Source organism: Cyrtonyx montezumae, unplaced genomic scaffold (assembly GCF_038088225.1).
Source record: "Cyrtonyx montezumae isolate F1298 unplaced genomic scaffold, pur_monq_1.0 scaffold_3, whole genome shotgun sequence".
NCBI lineage: Eukaryota > Metazoa > Chordata > Aves > Galliformes > Odontophoridae > Cyrtonyx > Cyrtonyx montezumae.
This window is the reverse complement of record NW_027072034.1, coordinates 41,267,449-41,280,442: the sequence shown is the minus strand read 5'-3', so window position 1 is coordinate 41,280,442 and position 12,994 is coordinate 41,267,449. Positions and strand designations below refer to the sequence as shown.

The 12,994-nt window shown below is 42.0% G+C and overlaps 1 protein-coding gene across 2 annotated transcripts in view; it reads right to left on the bottom strand.

Annotated features, from left to right (window-relative positions):
- Positions 1–9,931, bottom strand: part of SHROOM2 (shroom family member 2) — a 116,336-nt gene extending 106,405 nt beyond the window's left edge. The window contains exon 1 of one of the 2 annotated variants that reach the window (XM_065741356.1): positions 9,702–9,931. In XM_065741356.1, coding sequence (XP_065597428.1) covers positions 9,702–9,896 — 195 coding nt within the window. In that variant the 5' untranslated portion in view covers positions 9,897–9,931. The remainder of the gene's footprint in view (positions 1–9,701) is intronic. The other variant, XM_065741355.1, reaches the window with a different exon arrangement.
- Positions 9,932–12,994: the final 3,063 nt, after the last annotated feature.

Here is a 12,994-nt window from a genome sequence, read left to right as displayed (position 1 = left end):
AGACAAACCATCTTACTTTTTCCATATTGTAGAATGGTTTGTGTTGGAAGGGACCTTTAAGATCACGTAGTTCCAACCCTCTGCTATTGGCAGGGACACCTCCCCCTAGACCAGGTTGCTCACAAGTCCCATCCAGCCTGTCTCTGAATGCTTCCAGGGATGGGGCATCCACAGCCTTTCTGTTCCAGTGTCTTACTACCATCACGTAAAGAATTTCTTCCCAAAATCTAGTCTAAATCTACCCTCTTCCAGTTTAAAGCCTATATTCAGGCCCACTGCTTTACTAGAAGATTCTAAAGCCTCTGTTGCTGTAGCATTTCAGCGTCACATCTGTTTCCACAAGAAATTGAGCTTTACAAAAATAAGGAAATACTGTTTTTCCAAGTCAGCACCTGAGATGCCATACAACCATGCACAACACACAAGTAATTTGTGCTGAAACTGGCAACTCATTTAAAAACTCTCCCGATTTCTAACAATTGTTTCTCTGTATTGCAACTTTGTAAGCTCAGACTCATCACTTGCTTCATGGAACCAAAATGGTACCAAAGCCACACACCTCTCCACCCTCACACTTTAATCACATTTGACATAATAGGTCATGTCTGTGCTGTTTTTTAAGATGAGGATTCCTTAATCAACCAGAAGAAATTCAGTTGTGCAACAAAAGACTTGCCTTACACCTCTCCCTAACATCAGATTAAGCAATCAGAGAAACTCCTCAGGTCTCCAGGTGTCAGGACAGTAACAGCCCTCCTCCCTGCTCTGGACTGCAGTCTCCCCCACAGCCCAGAAAAACGAGACGCTTTCAGTTGGCAGACTATAGAAATAAAATTTCTATCACTAATAGTCACTGTAATTTAAATTTTATCACTAGGGCAGCAAACTGTTGGCTTCTACCTTTCACAAAACAGAGGAAAAGAAAAGGAAATATAGGAAGTCTTGCACATTCTAACAATATATAGTTTAAGATAATGGGAGGGAGGGAAGTTTACTCTAAGCTTTAAATTCTGCCCTGCCAACACTGGGGAAAGTAGAAATAACTTTATATCATTAGAGCAGAATCTAAGTGAATTCAGAAATTTTACATTTAAAATAACCATTTCTATTTAAAAAGAAAGGCACTTTACCAAAATATTGTTATGTAAGAAACAGATTACAAATTGTTTATGAGAAGGGTAGGTTTCTCTTAAGCCTTGACATAACTATTATAAACTTTAATTATATTTAACAGACACATAAAGCTTAAAGTTTTCTCTGTTAAAATGATAACATTCTTTCCACAAATAAACACCCAACAAAACACTACCTTATTGAGCACGGTATGTTTACATCTTTCTTCTACATAATGTAATGATTGCAAACGGAATGCTTTGCTGCACCATAAAAAAGGCAACGGCAAACATCTCATAACAATATCTAATGTGCTCCTTTCCAGATCTGCAAAAAATGTATTTGTAGAGGAAAGAAAACATTTACAATACCATAATGATTTCATTCTCCTGAATCCAACTAATTAGCAGGAGTTGAAGTGTTGGTTACATCAGATATCAGCCAGTTGGACACCCACAACTCATTTTTGCATCTTATTTGTTTAAGAAAATTAACACAGTGATGACTAACTGATACTGTGTAGGATGTGTTTCATTTCCTTTACCATGAAATCATGTTTCTATGATACTATCCTAAATGCTTAGCATTTTTACTGAAAAATATGCAGCTCCCAAATATCGTTACCCCAAACAGTAACTTTTTACAGTGCCCACTGCACAAAATCAGACTTATTTCCAGTAGGACTCCAAACAGTTTTAGACCTATTTAAGAAACTGGGAGATACTGCTTTGTTTCACAAAGCTTTGCTGGGAGCTTTCAAAGCAAGTGCATAAAAAAGATGTTTTATCTCAAGAGACAAAAAAAAAATAAAATAAAAATCCAAAATAGTCTGTTTGTAAAGCTTGGTAATGGAATTTGAGAACATTTGTTTTACTGAAGAGGAAAAGTACTGAAGCTGCTATTTTGAATACAACACTACAACATTAAGTACCTACATTTCAGTTAGAACCAAATTTATTGTGCTCTCATTCTCCATTAATGGCTCTCTCTACTTCAGCTATTCAGACTTCAGTGCAAGTCTATTACAGAGGGAGTACAACAGAAGGAACAAGAGCTCACTCTAAAGCAAAATCCAGTCTTTTATTGCAAGTTACACTTGCACTAGGATCTCTTTCTGTGGAAAAAAAATAAAAACTACTTCAAGTTGATATACTTCCATTTCTTAAAAAACTACTACGCTTCACTTTAAACAAAGCCAAACTTAACATGCTGTTGCTCTAGATGACATGCAAAGGGCTAAACTCAAATCTGTACAACAGAGTATTGATTTCAGCAATAAAATTGGCAGAACATTTAGGAGACTGAAGCAAGGAAAGTAGCAGAAATAAAGCCACCTAAATCCACAATCCAAATGAGGACCCTTCATCACAATCCATGTAATTCAGTTAGGAAAGTAACTGCAAGAAGGGATGAAACAGCATGTTACTCAGCAAAGGGACACGGCCTCAAAGAGACCCGGCCTCAAAGAGACCCCTGTGTTTTCCCAATTTCCAGCTTGCAATCACTACTTTCTACATTTTTGTGCTGTACTTGAACATGGGCTACCCTCTGCCTTTCAAACACTCTTCTCCAAGTACAATTCTTTAGAAACCCCGTATCTAAGAAACACAATAATAGCCTTCCTAATTCATTTATCAGTGATAACGAATGTGCTGAGCAAGTAGAAGAATTAAATCAGTCAAAAAATGAAGACGAAGATTTTAAGGGAGCTGATGGCAGAGGGGAAGGCTTCCTTTCTACCAATAAAGAGTGAGGCAGAAGTATAGGAACATATTTCACAAAGCCTTTCCCTCGGTGCCAATGCTATCATGCCTTTTTTTCTAAAAGGTACAAAGCATTCAGTTGATTTTGGTGTTTCACCAGGGCTCAGAAGAACCTGGAAATACTCAGCTCCATTTTTCCATTGAACATTCTCTACTTGAATTGAAACTTCTCTACTTGTGTTTCTACTTGAAGATTTAACAACTGCGTACATGACAAAACCTATTTATTTTCCCAATGAAGTAATCAGTTGCCTCTCCAGCATTTACCAAGCAGTAGGCTCAGTCTTTCTGGAGAGTTGGACTACACTCAAAAGGCCACTGAAAATATCCCCCAGCAACTTGTTACACTGCAGAAACCATTTTCTTATCTTCCTGACCTGACCTGTGCTTGCCACAAATGCTCTGAATTGCTTAGACTGAACACTGATACTGTATGACTTTAAGGGTGGGGGTGAAGTGAAAGAAACTATCTCCTAACTGCACAAATATCCTTGCTAGCTTACCCTTTTCCTTAACAGCTTGATGAATCGGTCTGAAAAACTACATTCCTGTTGATGTTCTGAAAAAGTGCCATCAGAGAAAAAGAATTTCCTAACATTTTTGGGTATGGTTCCCATTCCTTTCATTAAAGGAAAAATAAAAAAATAAAATAAAATAAGTTTTGGAGGGTGGCATTGACATTTTCCTTTAGAGACGGGTAAAAAAAAAACTGCCATTATGTCAAACAGACTCAAAATACCAGTAACACAACACAAAGCAATTCTGAACAGATTAAGTGGATGGATGATGCTTCAACATAACTGCGTCAGTTTTTACTTCACCTCTCCTGGAAAGCTTTTCAAGCACCGTATCACTAGATGTACAGGAAAAAAAACTCGCTCAATGTATGAGACCTGTCTTAAACTCCAGTAATAAAATCAACCATGGAGCAAGATCTATATAAAACGGAGCATTTTCTGTACAGATTATAGATTTATAAGAAAACCAAACCCAAATGGCTTTCCCCAAGAAAAAAAGATGCTCAGGTATGTGATGCTACATTGGCTTGGTTACCTCTACTGAGTTGTTTTCTCTAATGTATTCATGAGTAGGTTTCATTCCCCATTTACCATGCTCTTTCCACACTGCTGTACTTTAAATATTCATTAAGCCGGAGAATACAAAATGAATCAAGTTCTACTGGAAAAAAATACAGTCTATTGAGCAAAGCACAGTCAAACACCACATAAGCCCACACTGTATTTTCCTCTTAAAAAAAATAAACAAACATGATGGGTAACTAAGTAATAAATAGCATTACTGGCAGCCCTCTGACAATAACAAGCAATAACTAAGATATTTATTGCACTAAAAACAAAAGGTGTTTAATCTATAAATAGATCATACTAATAAACATTCAGATAGACTCCTATTGTGCTAACTGTTCTCACAAACCCACCAATTCTGCTAGACTCAGACACAAATGTTTCTGTTTGCAACTGAAAAACGCAATATATTTTAGAGATCTTGTCTACGTAGCTAGCAGTGGGAAAAGCAACCGAGGGAAAAACAGTGTGGAAGCAAACCAGTGTATCCAAATGTTACAAGTGTGCTTTTATTCTAAGGGAGTTTCTTAGTGCTGCTTTTGGAGACAGCATCCTTACTCCTTTGTGTCCTGTGAGGCAGCGCAAAATGTAAAGGAAAGCTGCAGTTTGAGCACTGCAAAGTACACCAACCATCTCTTAAATCTCACACCACTTACTTCTAAGCATGTAACTAAGCTTTGCACGCCTTTTAACCTTATTCTCTCATTTCAAGCCCCTGTGCAGTTTGCAGACCATGTGTAACAGTAGCCAACAAAGCTTTGAAAGGGAGCTTCCAACACCAGTGCCATTTCAAGCCTTGATGCTCTTGCCAAGACAACTCTCTCTGAGCTTTGGACTTCCAAAGCTGGGCCACTGGCAGCACAAGAGCAAGGGGGGGACCAATCTGCCAGTATATTAACTGCCCTAACAGGGAGCTCACTCAACAGCCCAAGTCCTAAATTTGAGAGCAGTTCCCTCATCAGTCAATTTATACAAGTGAAAAGCAGTATCCTTCTGCAAAGCAAACTCCTCTCTTCCCATAATCGAGACCTGGGACCCAGCAATCAGATAAATGTAAACACCACTCGAGCCTGAACAGTTTCTACAGGGCTGAAGAAAAACCACAAACTTTTAGGGTATTGTAAAAGAAGAAAAGATAGATAGCGTTGTGCTATTTTACTCCTAAACCTCCTCTAACATATAACCTTCTAAAATTGCTCATCTATCGAACTAAGCACCAGAAAGAAAAGACCCAGGTCTTCCCAAAGGACAGACCTATTTAATCAATTAAGAACCTGAGCAGAGGTTTAAACAGAAATATTGAATGTGATTTGATGCACTTTTTAATCGCTAGCTAATATATGTGTTCAGATTATTTCCCACACAGCTAGGTAATTCTGCTTGTTGCTGTTGATCACCATGGAAATATGGTTAGAAAAAAAATGCATTGAAGATGCTTTCATGTACTATCTTTTTTAGAACTGAAGAAAGAAATGACTAAACATTTTGTAGGATATCGAGGACTTGATCGGAGCTCAATTTCTCAGCCACAGCATAATAGATCCTAATAACTTACAGGTCAGTTATTCACACAATTGACTGCCCTTCTGTTGAAGGAGTTAGTAATTTCCAAACTTCACAGTCAAGTTTAAAAACTGTTAATGTCTATGAGTACACAGCTAACTTGAGGGAGGCAACTGGTGTTTATTTTAGAAAACATTTTGTTTCATCTGTTTGCAGCACCATTAATACTTTTTGTTTTCCACAAAAAAACACTGCAGTACAATACAAATGCCTGCTCTTGAGGCTAAAGGGTAAATAATTACTTTATATATAATTACTTAGATGAAAATAGTAATAATTTCACTCACTGCTGGAAAAATAAATTGATACAAATCACATGGAGAGGTCCTGCACCCAAGTAATAAAGAAACATTCCTGTCAACAATTTAAACAATTAGGTTAAACAAACTACCATTCGCACCTAACCATACACATTAGGAAAGTATAATGGAATTAAGAGAAATAAACAAGTCTGCCTGATACTGCTGCTTCTGGAAAGACAGCACCTCCAGCTGGGGCATGAATTCAGCACTGATTCAGGAGTCAAGAACTCTTATCTACTAAATCAACAACACAACTTCTTGCAACAGTCCAGGTTTCACTTGGAAATCTTGCCGAAATACCAGCCAAGCCCAGCCTAGATTAGACTGCAATGAGATCATGGCTTGAGGAGGTATGGCTGTAGGCCCTTGTAAAGCTGATATGAAACAGGAATTTATTCAAATGATACATCATTCTTTCTTGAAATGCATACACTACCACTTTTTCATATTTGTTAATGTGACAAGGATAACGTCGACTGCAGAGCAACTTCAGAGTTCTCCAACCTACTGCCAGCACAAGAAGCTAAACGACTTTCTGTCCATCACTCACAATCAATGCTGTGATTGACAATACAAGCTGGGCATCAAAGATAAGAGTCATTTGAAAGTAAAAGCATTCAAGATAACACAAGGTATGGGACACTCTCACAAGATTCACAGCCGAGCACCCTAACTTTTCATTTTCACAAGTTCCAGTCAGACCTTCATATTCAGTTTGTTTCTTTCGAGAGAGGGAAAAACAAAGCAAAAGCCACAGCCTGTGAAACTTCTAATTAAATTCCTCAGAGCAGTCGTTTCACCTTCCGTAGAAGCACACACTTTACTAGACAAAGCAGGTCTTCTCTTTCAAGATGTCAAATTAGGCAAGAACAAGTTGCCTTTGGGCAATTTTTTAGAATGTTATCGCACAGATGCAAAGATCATAAAAAATGTAAAGCATTTTTAAGGGACATTATAAAAAACAGCTGTAAGTAACACGATGACAACATTATGAGCTTTTTTTTTCTTTTTAACTAAATATCAGCGGCACCAGTGGCACATGGGTGGGGCAAGCATTAGGACCAGCTCTGTTTAAAGACCGAGCAAGCCATATCATGTACCTCTTGTCCTCCGTGCCTCTGCAGCAGGAGCAACAAAAAAGGTAAGGAAATAAAACACGGAGAAAGGCTCTTGGCTGGCAGGTGAACTCGAAATTCTACCTACCTGGCTCAGGATACCCCTCCAGGCCTCATTTCAGCCGCAGAGCTCACAGGAGCCAGGGACGCCTGCTCCTGCTGCCTGGTACCCAGCACAGCAGCGTGACTCCAGGCTGACCTCTCCACACACTGCGTGCGCACAGCGTTTTTTGTCCCAACATTCCAGTGGCTGCACACATGCTTATCTCCCCGCTGAGACTGAAAACATAGAGTTTCTCCTGCTTAGCGTGCCTTTCCCTCAGCGATTATTGGTAGTTTGTTGGATCAAAGGACGCTATGAGCTTGAAATCTACTCAATTAAAACAAGAAATTCCCAAACAGCTTTTGCAGCTCTTGGTGCCTTACAGCCCCCCACGATACTTGTTATAACAACAGTTCCCTTCCTGTTAGCTAGTAAAATGGCCACACAAGCAGGGAAACAAATATCAAAGCTTGCTATGCAGAAAGTGCTGCAAAATGAACAGCCAAAGATTTTCCTTTAATTTTTCAGCTACACCATTTTCTGGAGCTATTTCTCAGATGGCTCTGGTAGTTGTCCCAGAGAGGGCAAAGACAGCAGAAAACATTTACTTCCAACATTTACACAAAGGTGCAAACTTCTTCAAAGGCTGACCTCACTTTCGAGATAGCAGTGAGAAAGGAAACAGGCAGAATTCTAGAAATCCCCCTTAAGTAGCTGCTATCTGAAACTCCATTCACACCTTGCCACATTCCCCTCCTTAAAAAGTGGCATTTCACATCATATGCCTTCCCTTCCCCAGAACAGCCCTGGATTTCAGCGAGATGAGCTCAGTGTCCAGCTCACATTCAGAGATAGTTCAAACGAACAAAATCAGAGTTTTTTCACCGAGGTTTTGAAGGATTCAGACCAGTGCTACCACCAGCCTACTCAGCAAGGGATTAAACTTGCCACAGGAGAAGAATATGTAGCAATGAAGTAGCGTTCCCCTTTTCTGCAGTGGCCTAGTGATCTGCCTTTCTGCTCAGGAAAATGTGAGTTGAGGGCCTGCTTTAATCACCTGGTACAAATTATTCTTCCCAGTGGTTTTCCACCACTAGAAGCTGCACAGAAGAAACAAAACACACACCAACATGGGTGGGCAAAACTAAGTGGAAGATTTTGCACTTAAAGACTTTGGAGTCCCTGGGATGCAGGAGGCACAGGCTGAAAGCTTCACACCTAGCTTGTTACACTTACTTGCTTCCAAAAACCACAAATAAAAATCCACACCAAAACCTTAGACACAAGGAGAGGACCCAGGCTGTCTCTTTGCCTGAGGTCAGTAGTGAAGGTTTCAGGAGGCAGAGGGCTGTGGTTCCCCTTCATTATTACCTGGGTAACAGACACAGTTGAAAAGGTTCCCATCCCCAGACACTTCTTCCTGCATACCACAGCCACATCCTCACGCCACAAATATTTAAAGCCTGTAACTTAATACCTAAGCAACGTTAGGAATAAGTATCACTGATTGGCCTTCAGATGTAGCGCCAGTGAGCCCTCACCAGAATGGAGGAACCATTGGATTTGGCACTTGATAGCTTCTAGACACATAGTAAGTTGGTCTTTTCTCCTCTTCTCAAAGAGAAGTTTTGATATTCAATAATTCAGGATATCAGTAAGCAGCCAACAGATGCAGTCACCTCTTATCACACACATTCGCCGATACAGACCGTTGTTTCTTGGAGAGCAGCAATAGGGGAGGGATCTAGAAATGATCTGAAGAGACCTAACTTGAAAAGTCCTTTGTAAAGTAGTGCCAAGAGTGGAAGAAAGTAACCAGCTGGAAAACCCCTCAATGAAACAAGCTGAAAAATAAAAACAGAGTAATTTCTGCTGTGGATAAGATATGACTTGTTGACCTCTGACACTTTTCACATACTTCTAACAGGACTCGCAGACCGATAGCATACATTTCTTTCCTACAGATCTAGAGCCAAATGTTTTTCTAATGTGGATTTTTTTAAAATTCCATATGGATCCATTTCAATGTGTTTCTGATTGTGTGACAAGAAAGCTGTCTTAACAGGAAAATGCAGCAGTTATTGGGGACGGGGATTCTGCAGGCAGATGAAAATCATTTTCCAGAAAACGTTATTTAATTTTTTTTTAAACTTATGCTCAATACACTGAGATTAAAGCTGTAAGCATAGAAAGGCTTAGGAAAAAAAAAAAAGACAAGAAAAAAGCCAAAAATCGCCTACAAACCTTCCCCCTCCCCCTGCCTTCGGAGCATGGATTCGGTCACTATCCACAGACCTTTTGTTTAGAGAAGGAGAGAGATGCAAAAGGTCACCCTAACAGTTTTCCACGTGCCAGGGGGGGCAGGGGCAAAGAAAGCCCGGTGTCGGCACGGTGGCTTCTCTCCTTCAGCAGCCGGGCCCCCCCCAGCCCGGCTGCCAGCGCTCGCACCTACTTCTCCGCGGTGCTAATGAGAAATCAGCTGCGAGGCGGCAGACCGTGCCCTCGGAGCTCCGAGCGAGCTGCAGGCGGACGCCGAGCAACAACCTGTTGTCCTACAGCCCGCCCGGGCTCGGCAGCCGGCGCTCCCCGGGCCAGGCGCTAACGGGAACGCGCTCCCTCCGCAGCACCTGCGCCGCCGGGAGGCAGCCCGGGAGCGGGCAGCCTGGCAGCAGCGCCCAACATGGAGCCGCACCTCCCTCCGTCGCCCGCCGCCTCACCTTGGTGATGATGAGAGGCTCGCCGTGCTCCCGTCCGCCCTTCAGCGTGAAGCCCCAGGGCGCGCCGCCGGTCAGCAGCACCTCCACCAGCCTGTAGCCTTCGGCCGCCCGCTGCTCCACCATCAGCACCACCGGCTCCACCAGCACGCCGCCGGGCAGCCGCTCCCGCCCGCTCCGCAGCCCTACGTCCTCCATGGCGCCCCCGCGCCGCCCGTCGGGGCCGGGGCTCTGCCTCCGCCGGCCCGGCCCACCCCGCCGCGCCGGCCGGAGAGCCGTCCCCTCCCTCCTTCCCCGCCCTCGCCTCCTCCCTCTGCCCGGGGTATTGTTTCACGAGGGAAGGAGGTGCTTTACACCGCGGTGTTGGCTGGGCGCTGGAGTCGGGCAACGCGTAGGGCCGGGCAGCGCGGACGGGGACGAGGGGGCGGCCGCGGGCGGTGCTTCCCTACGGCCCCTCCCTGTTGCTGCCCGCTCCGCCACCTGCGGGGCGGGGGGAGGACGGAGCGGGCGATGTCGCCCCTCCGCGACCCTCTAGCGGCGGCTGTGGCGCGGGGAGGGCTGAGGAGAGAGCCCGGTTCCGGGAGTTGTGTGATTCGAGTCAGCCATGGGATCGGGATGGGGCAGGTGAAGGGAGCCGGTGAGAAACCTGCAGGGAGAAAATCGACAACATAAACTGAAGCACTCGGCTCTGTCTGTTTTTTTGGAGTGGCACCAGTGCGCAGCTGTCATGTACCAGAAACACGCAGTAAAATCTGTGTGTTATTTTCGGAGAGACTAGCACGTGCGAGAAATAGTCTCAGGAAGCTGCACAGCATAAAGAGTGGGATTTCAGGGTTCTGTATGTATGTTCATACACAGTGCTTCTAAAAGTGACCATCGTGATCATGGAATCAGTAATGCTGAAAAAGACCTCTAAGATCACCTAGTCCAACCACCAACACATCTCCACCATACCCACTAGCCGTGTTCCTCAGTGCCACATCTGCACGTTTCTTGAACGCCTTGTTCCAATGCATTGCCACCCTTTCTGAGAATAATTTTTTCCTAACATCCAATCTGAAGCTCTCCTGGCACAACTTAAGGCCATTCCCTCTTGCACTGTTACTGGGGACAAGAAGCCAACCCCCCACCTCACTACAACTTCCTTCCAGGTCACTGTAGAGAGTGATAAGTTCTCCCCTGAGCCTGCTCTTCTCCAAACTGGACAATTGCAGTGATGATGTATGTAATAGCTGCTGTTTTGGGTTATTTATTACTGTGGTGGCTTTAGGTAAGCCCAGTAAGATTCCTCAGAAAACATCCAGCCTTGCTGTAAAGGCAGCAATTTGCTTCTCAAATGCTTTCAGTTATTACCTATTAATACACAAAGAAATAATCAGTTTCAGAGTCGAGAAGCAGCAGATTGGAGGATATATGGATAGGACAGAGTGACTGACTATGGAGAAGGTCACCCAGATGGCCTCAACTTACACCTAGTTCCTGCTGAGTCCAAACTTTACACCAAAGTCTATGTATTGCATGACAAGGCCTCAAACAACTAGCAGATCTTCATTCAGATTTATTCTCTAATTCTTTTCTGCTATATAGACAACTGCTGTTTATAAGAAAACAAACAAAAAACAATAAATAAATAACAAAAAAAACCAACAACCCAATACAGGTAATGGGAGACACAGTTTTCTCTGTATTCTGCCTCCAGTTCTTTCATCTGAGGCAGTCTAATATTATATCTGTATAAGGCATATCAGATTGTCCATGAAGCAATTTGTATACACAGCAATCCATAGCTAGAAGTTTTAAAGAGCTGAATGTACAATTTGGTTGCTGCTGATGAAAGAATCACAGGACCACAGAGTTGTAGGGGTTGGAAGGGACCTGTAGAGACTTACAACAATAATTTGAAATGTAATGTATCCCAAGTTATGCACACTGAAATGAAGTTGAAATATAGTAGTATAGATCATAGATGAAAAGAGCAAACTGTGCTTCCACAAAAAAAGCCTTCCTTGCTCGTATTCCCTCATCATGAACTGCCAAACATTAGTTCTTCTTCATCTGGAACTTTTTACTGTCTGCAAGAAATTGCAGAGTTCATTACTATTGTACCTTTTGGACTTGGTCTGATAAAGCCAGTAATGAAGGATGATAAGTAAATCTAGAGCACATTTTAAAACTGGAGCACCAAGAGTCTGGAACTGGTATCTAATCATTCAAACACTGAGTTTGGGTTGGTTCTGGTTTTGGTTTTCCTTCTCTCTTTTAATGTTATAAACGGAAAGCCAAGAAACCTATATATAAAATTCCTCACATATGCAAGTTTTGCCAGAGTTAAGGCAAAGCGTGTTCTCTTGTTGTATCAGTCACATTTTTCTTCACATCTTTTATATCCTCCTTCTCTTCTGGAGTTGAAGCTGGTTCAGAACCCAGTTGGAGAGCAGTACTTGCGCTTTTCTTAAAATATTGTTATAAATGTAGCATATTAATTTCTGTAGCTTCTGCCAGACTTCATAGGTTTTCATTTAGTCATAAAGAACAAAGGATTTAGTAAATATGTACTAAAATCATAGTTTTCATTTACGTAACAATGGCAATGGTAGCTATGTTGTCTAATAAAACCCTCAAAGTCTATAAGCTTTCTGACTTAAATCTTGTTTTCATTTGTCAGGTGCTGCCTGACTATACCAGAGTTAGCAATATGAGGTAAGGGAACATGAATGTGTAGAGGGACATAGTGGTCTTCTTTGTGCTGAAGACAGAGCAATGACCAATATCACATAACCAGTATTCCCTTCTGTAATCACCTGTGCCATTATTATTACCAAAGCTACTTTACAGTGATTAAAAGAAACTTATCGAATGCCTCCTCCTACTGCTATGCACAAGGAGCTATCAAACTTTATTAAGCCATGCACAAGCTCAGTTTGTGAGTCCCTCTTCTATAACAAGCTTTATGCAATAAACTCTACTCCTTCCACAGTATTTCTGTGTTCAGGCTATGAAGTTTAATCTATGTTCAGACCTCAGTATTTGAAGTTTAATGAACAATTTCAAGAGAAGTTTTGTTACACAGATTTTATTAAGCATAAAGAAAGAAATTTCTGTTGCAGAGGTTGCATACCTGTTCCCTGTTTAGTCCTTGAGCCTGCCAAAACTGTGAATAGATTCCTCTATGGTAGGTTTTAGTGTTAACAGCCTCAAACACAGTATGGTGTTAAGACACAGCCTATTTCACCTTTATGGCTATAAACCACATATCTTTTCCTTAAGGCATTGAATTGTGCAGGACACCTGCAGAA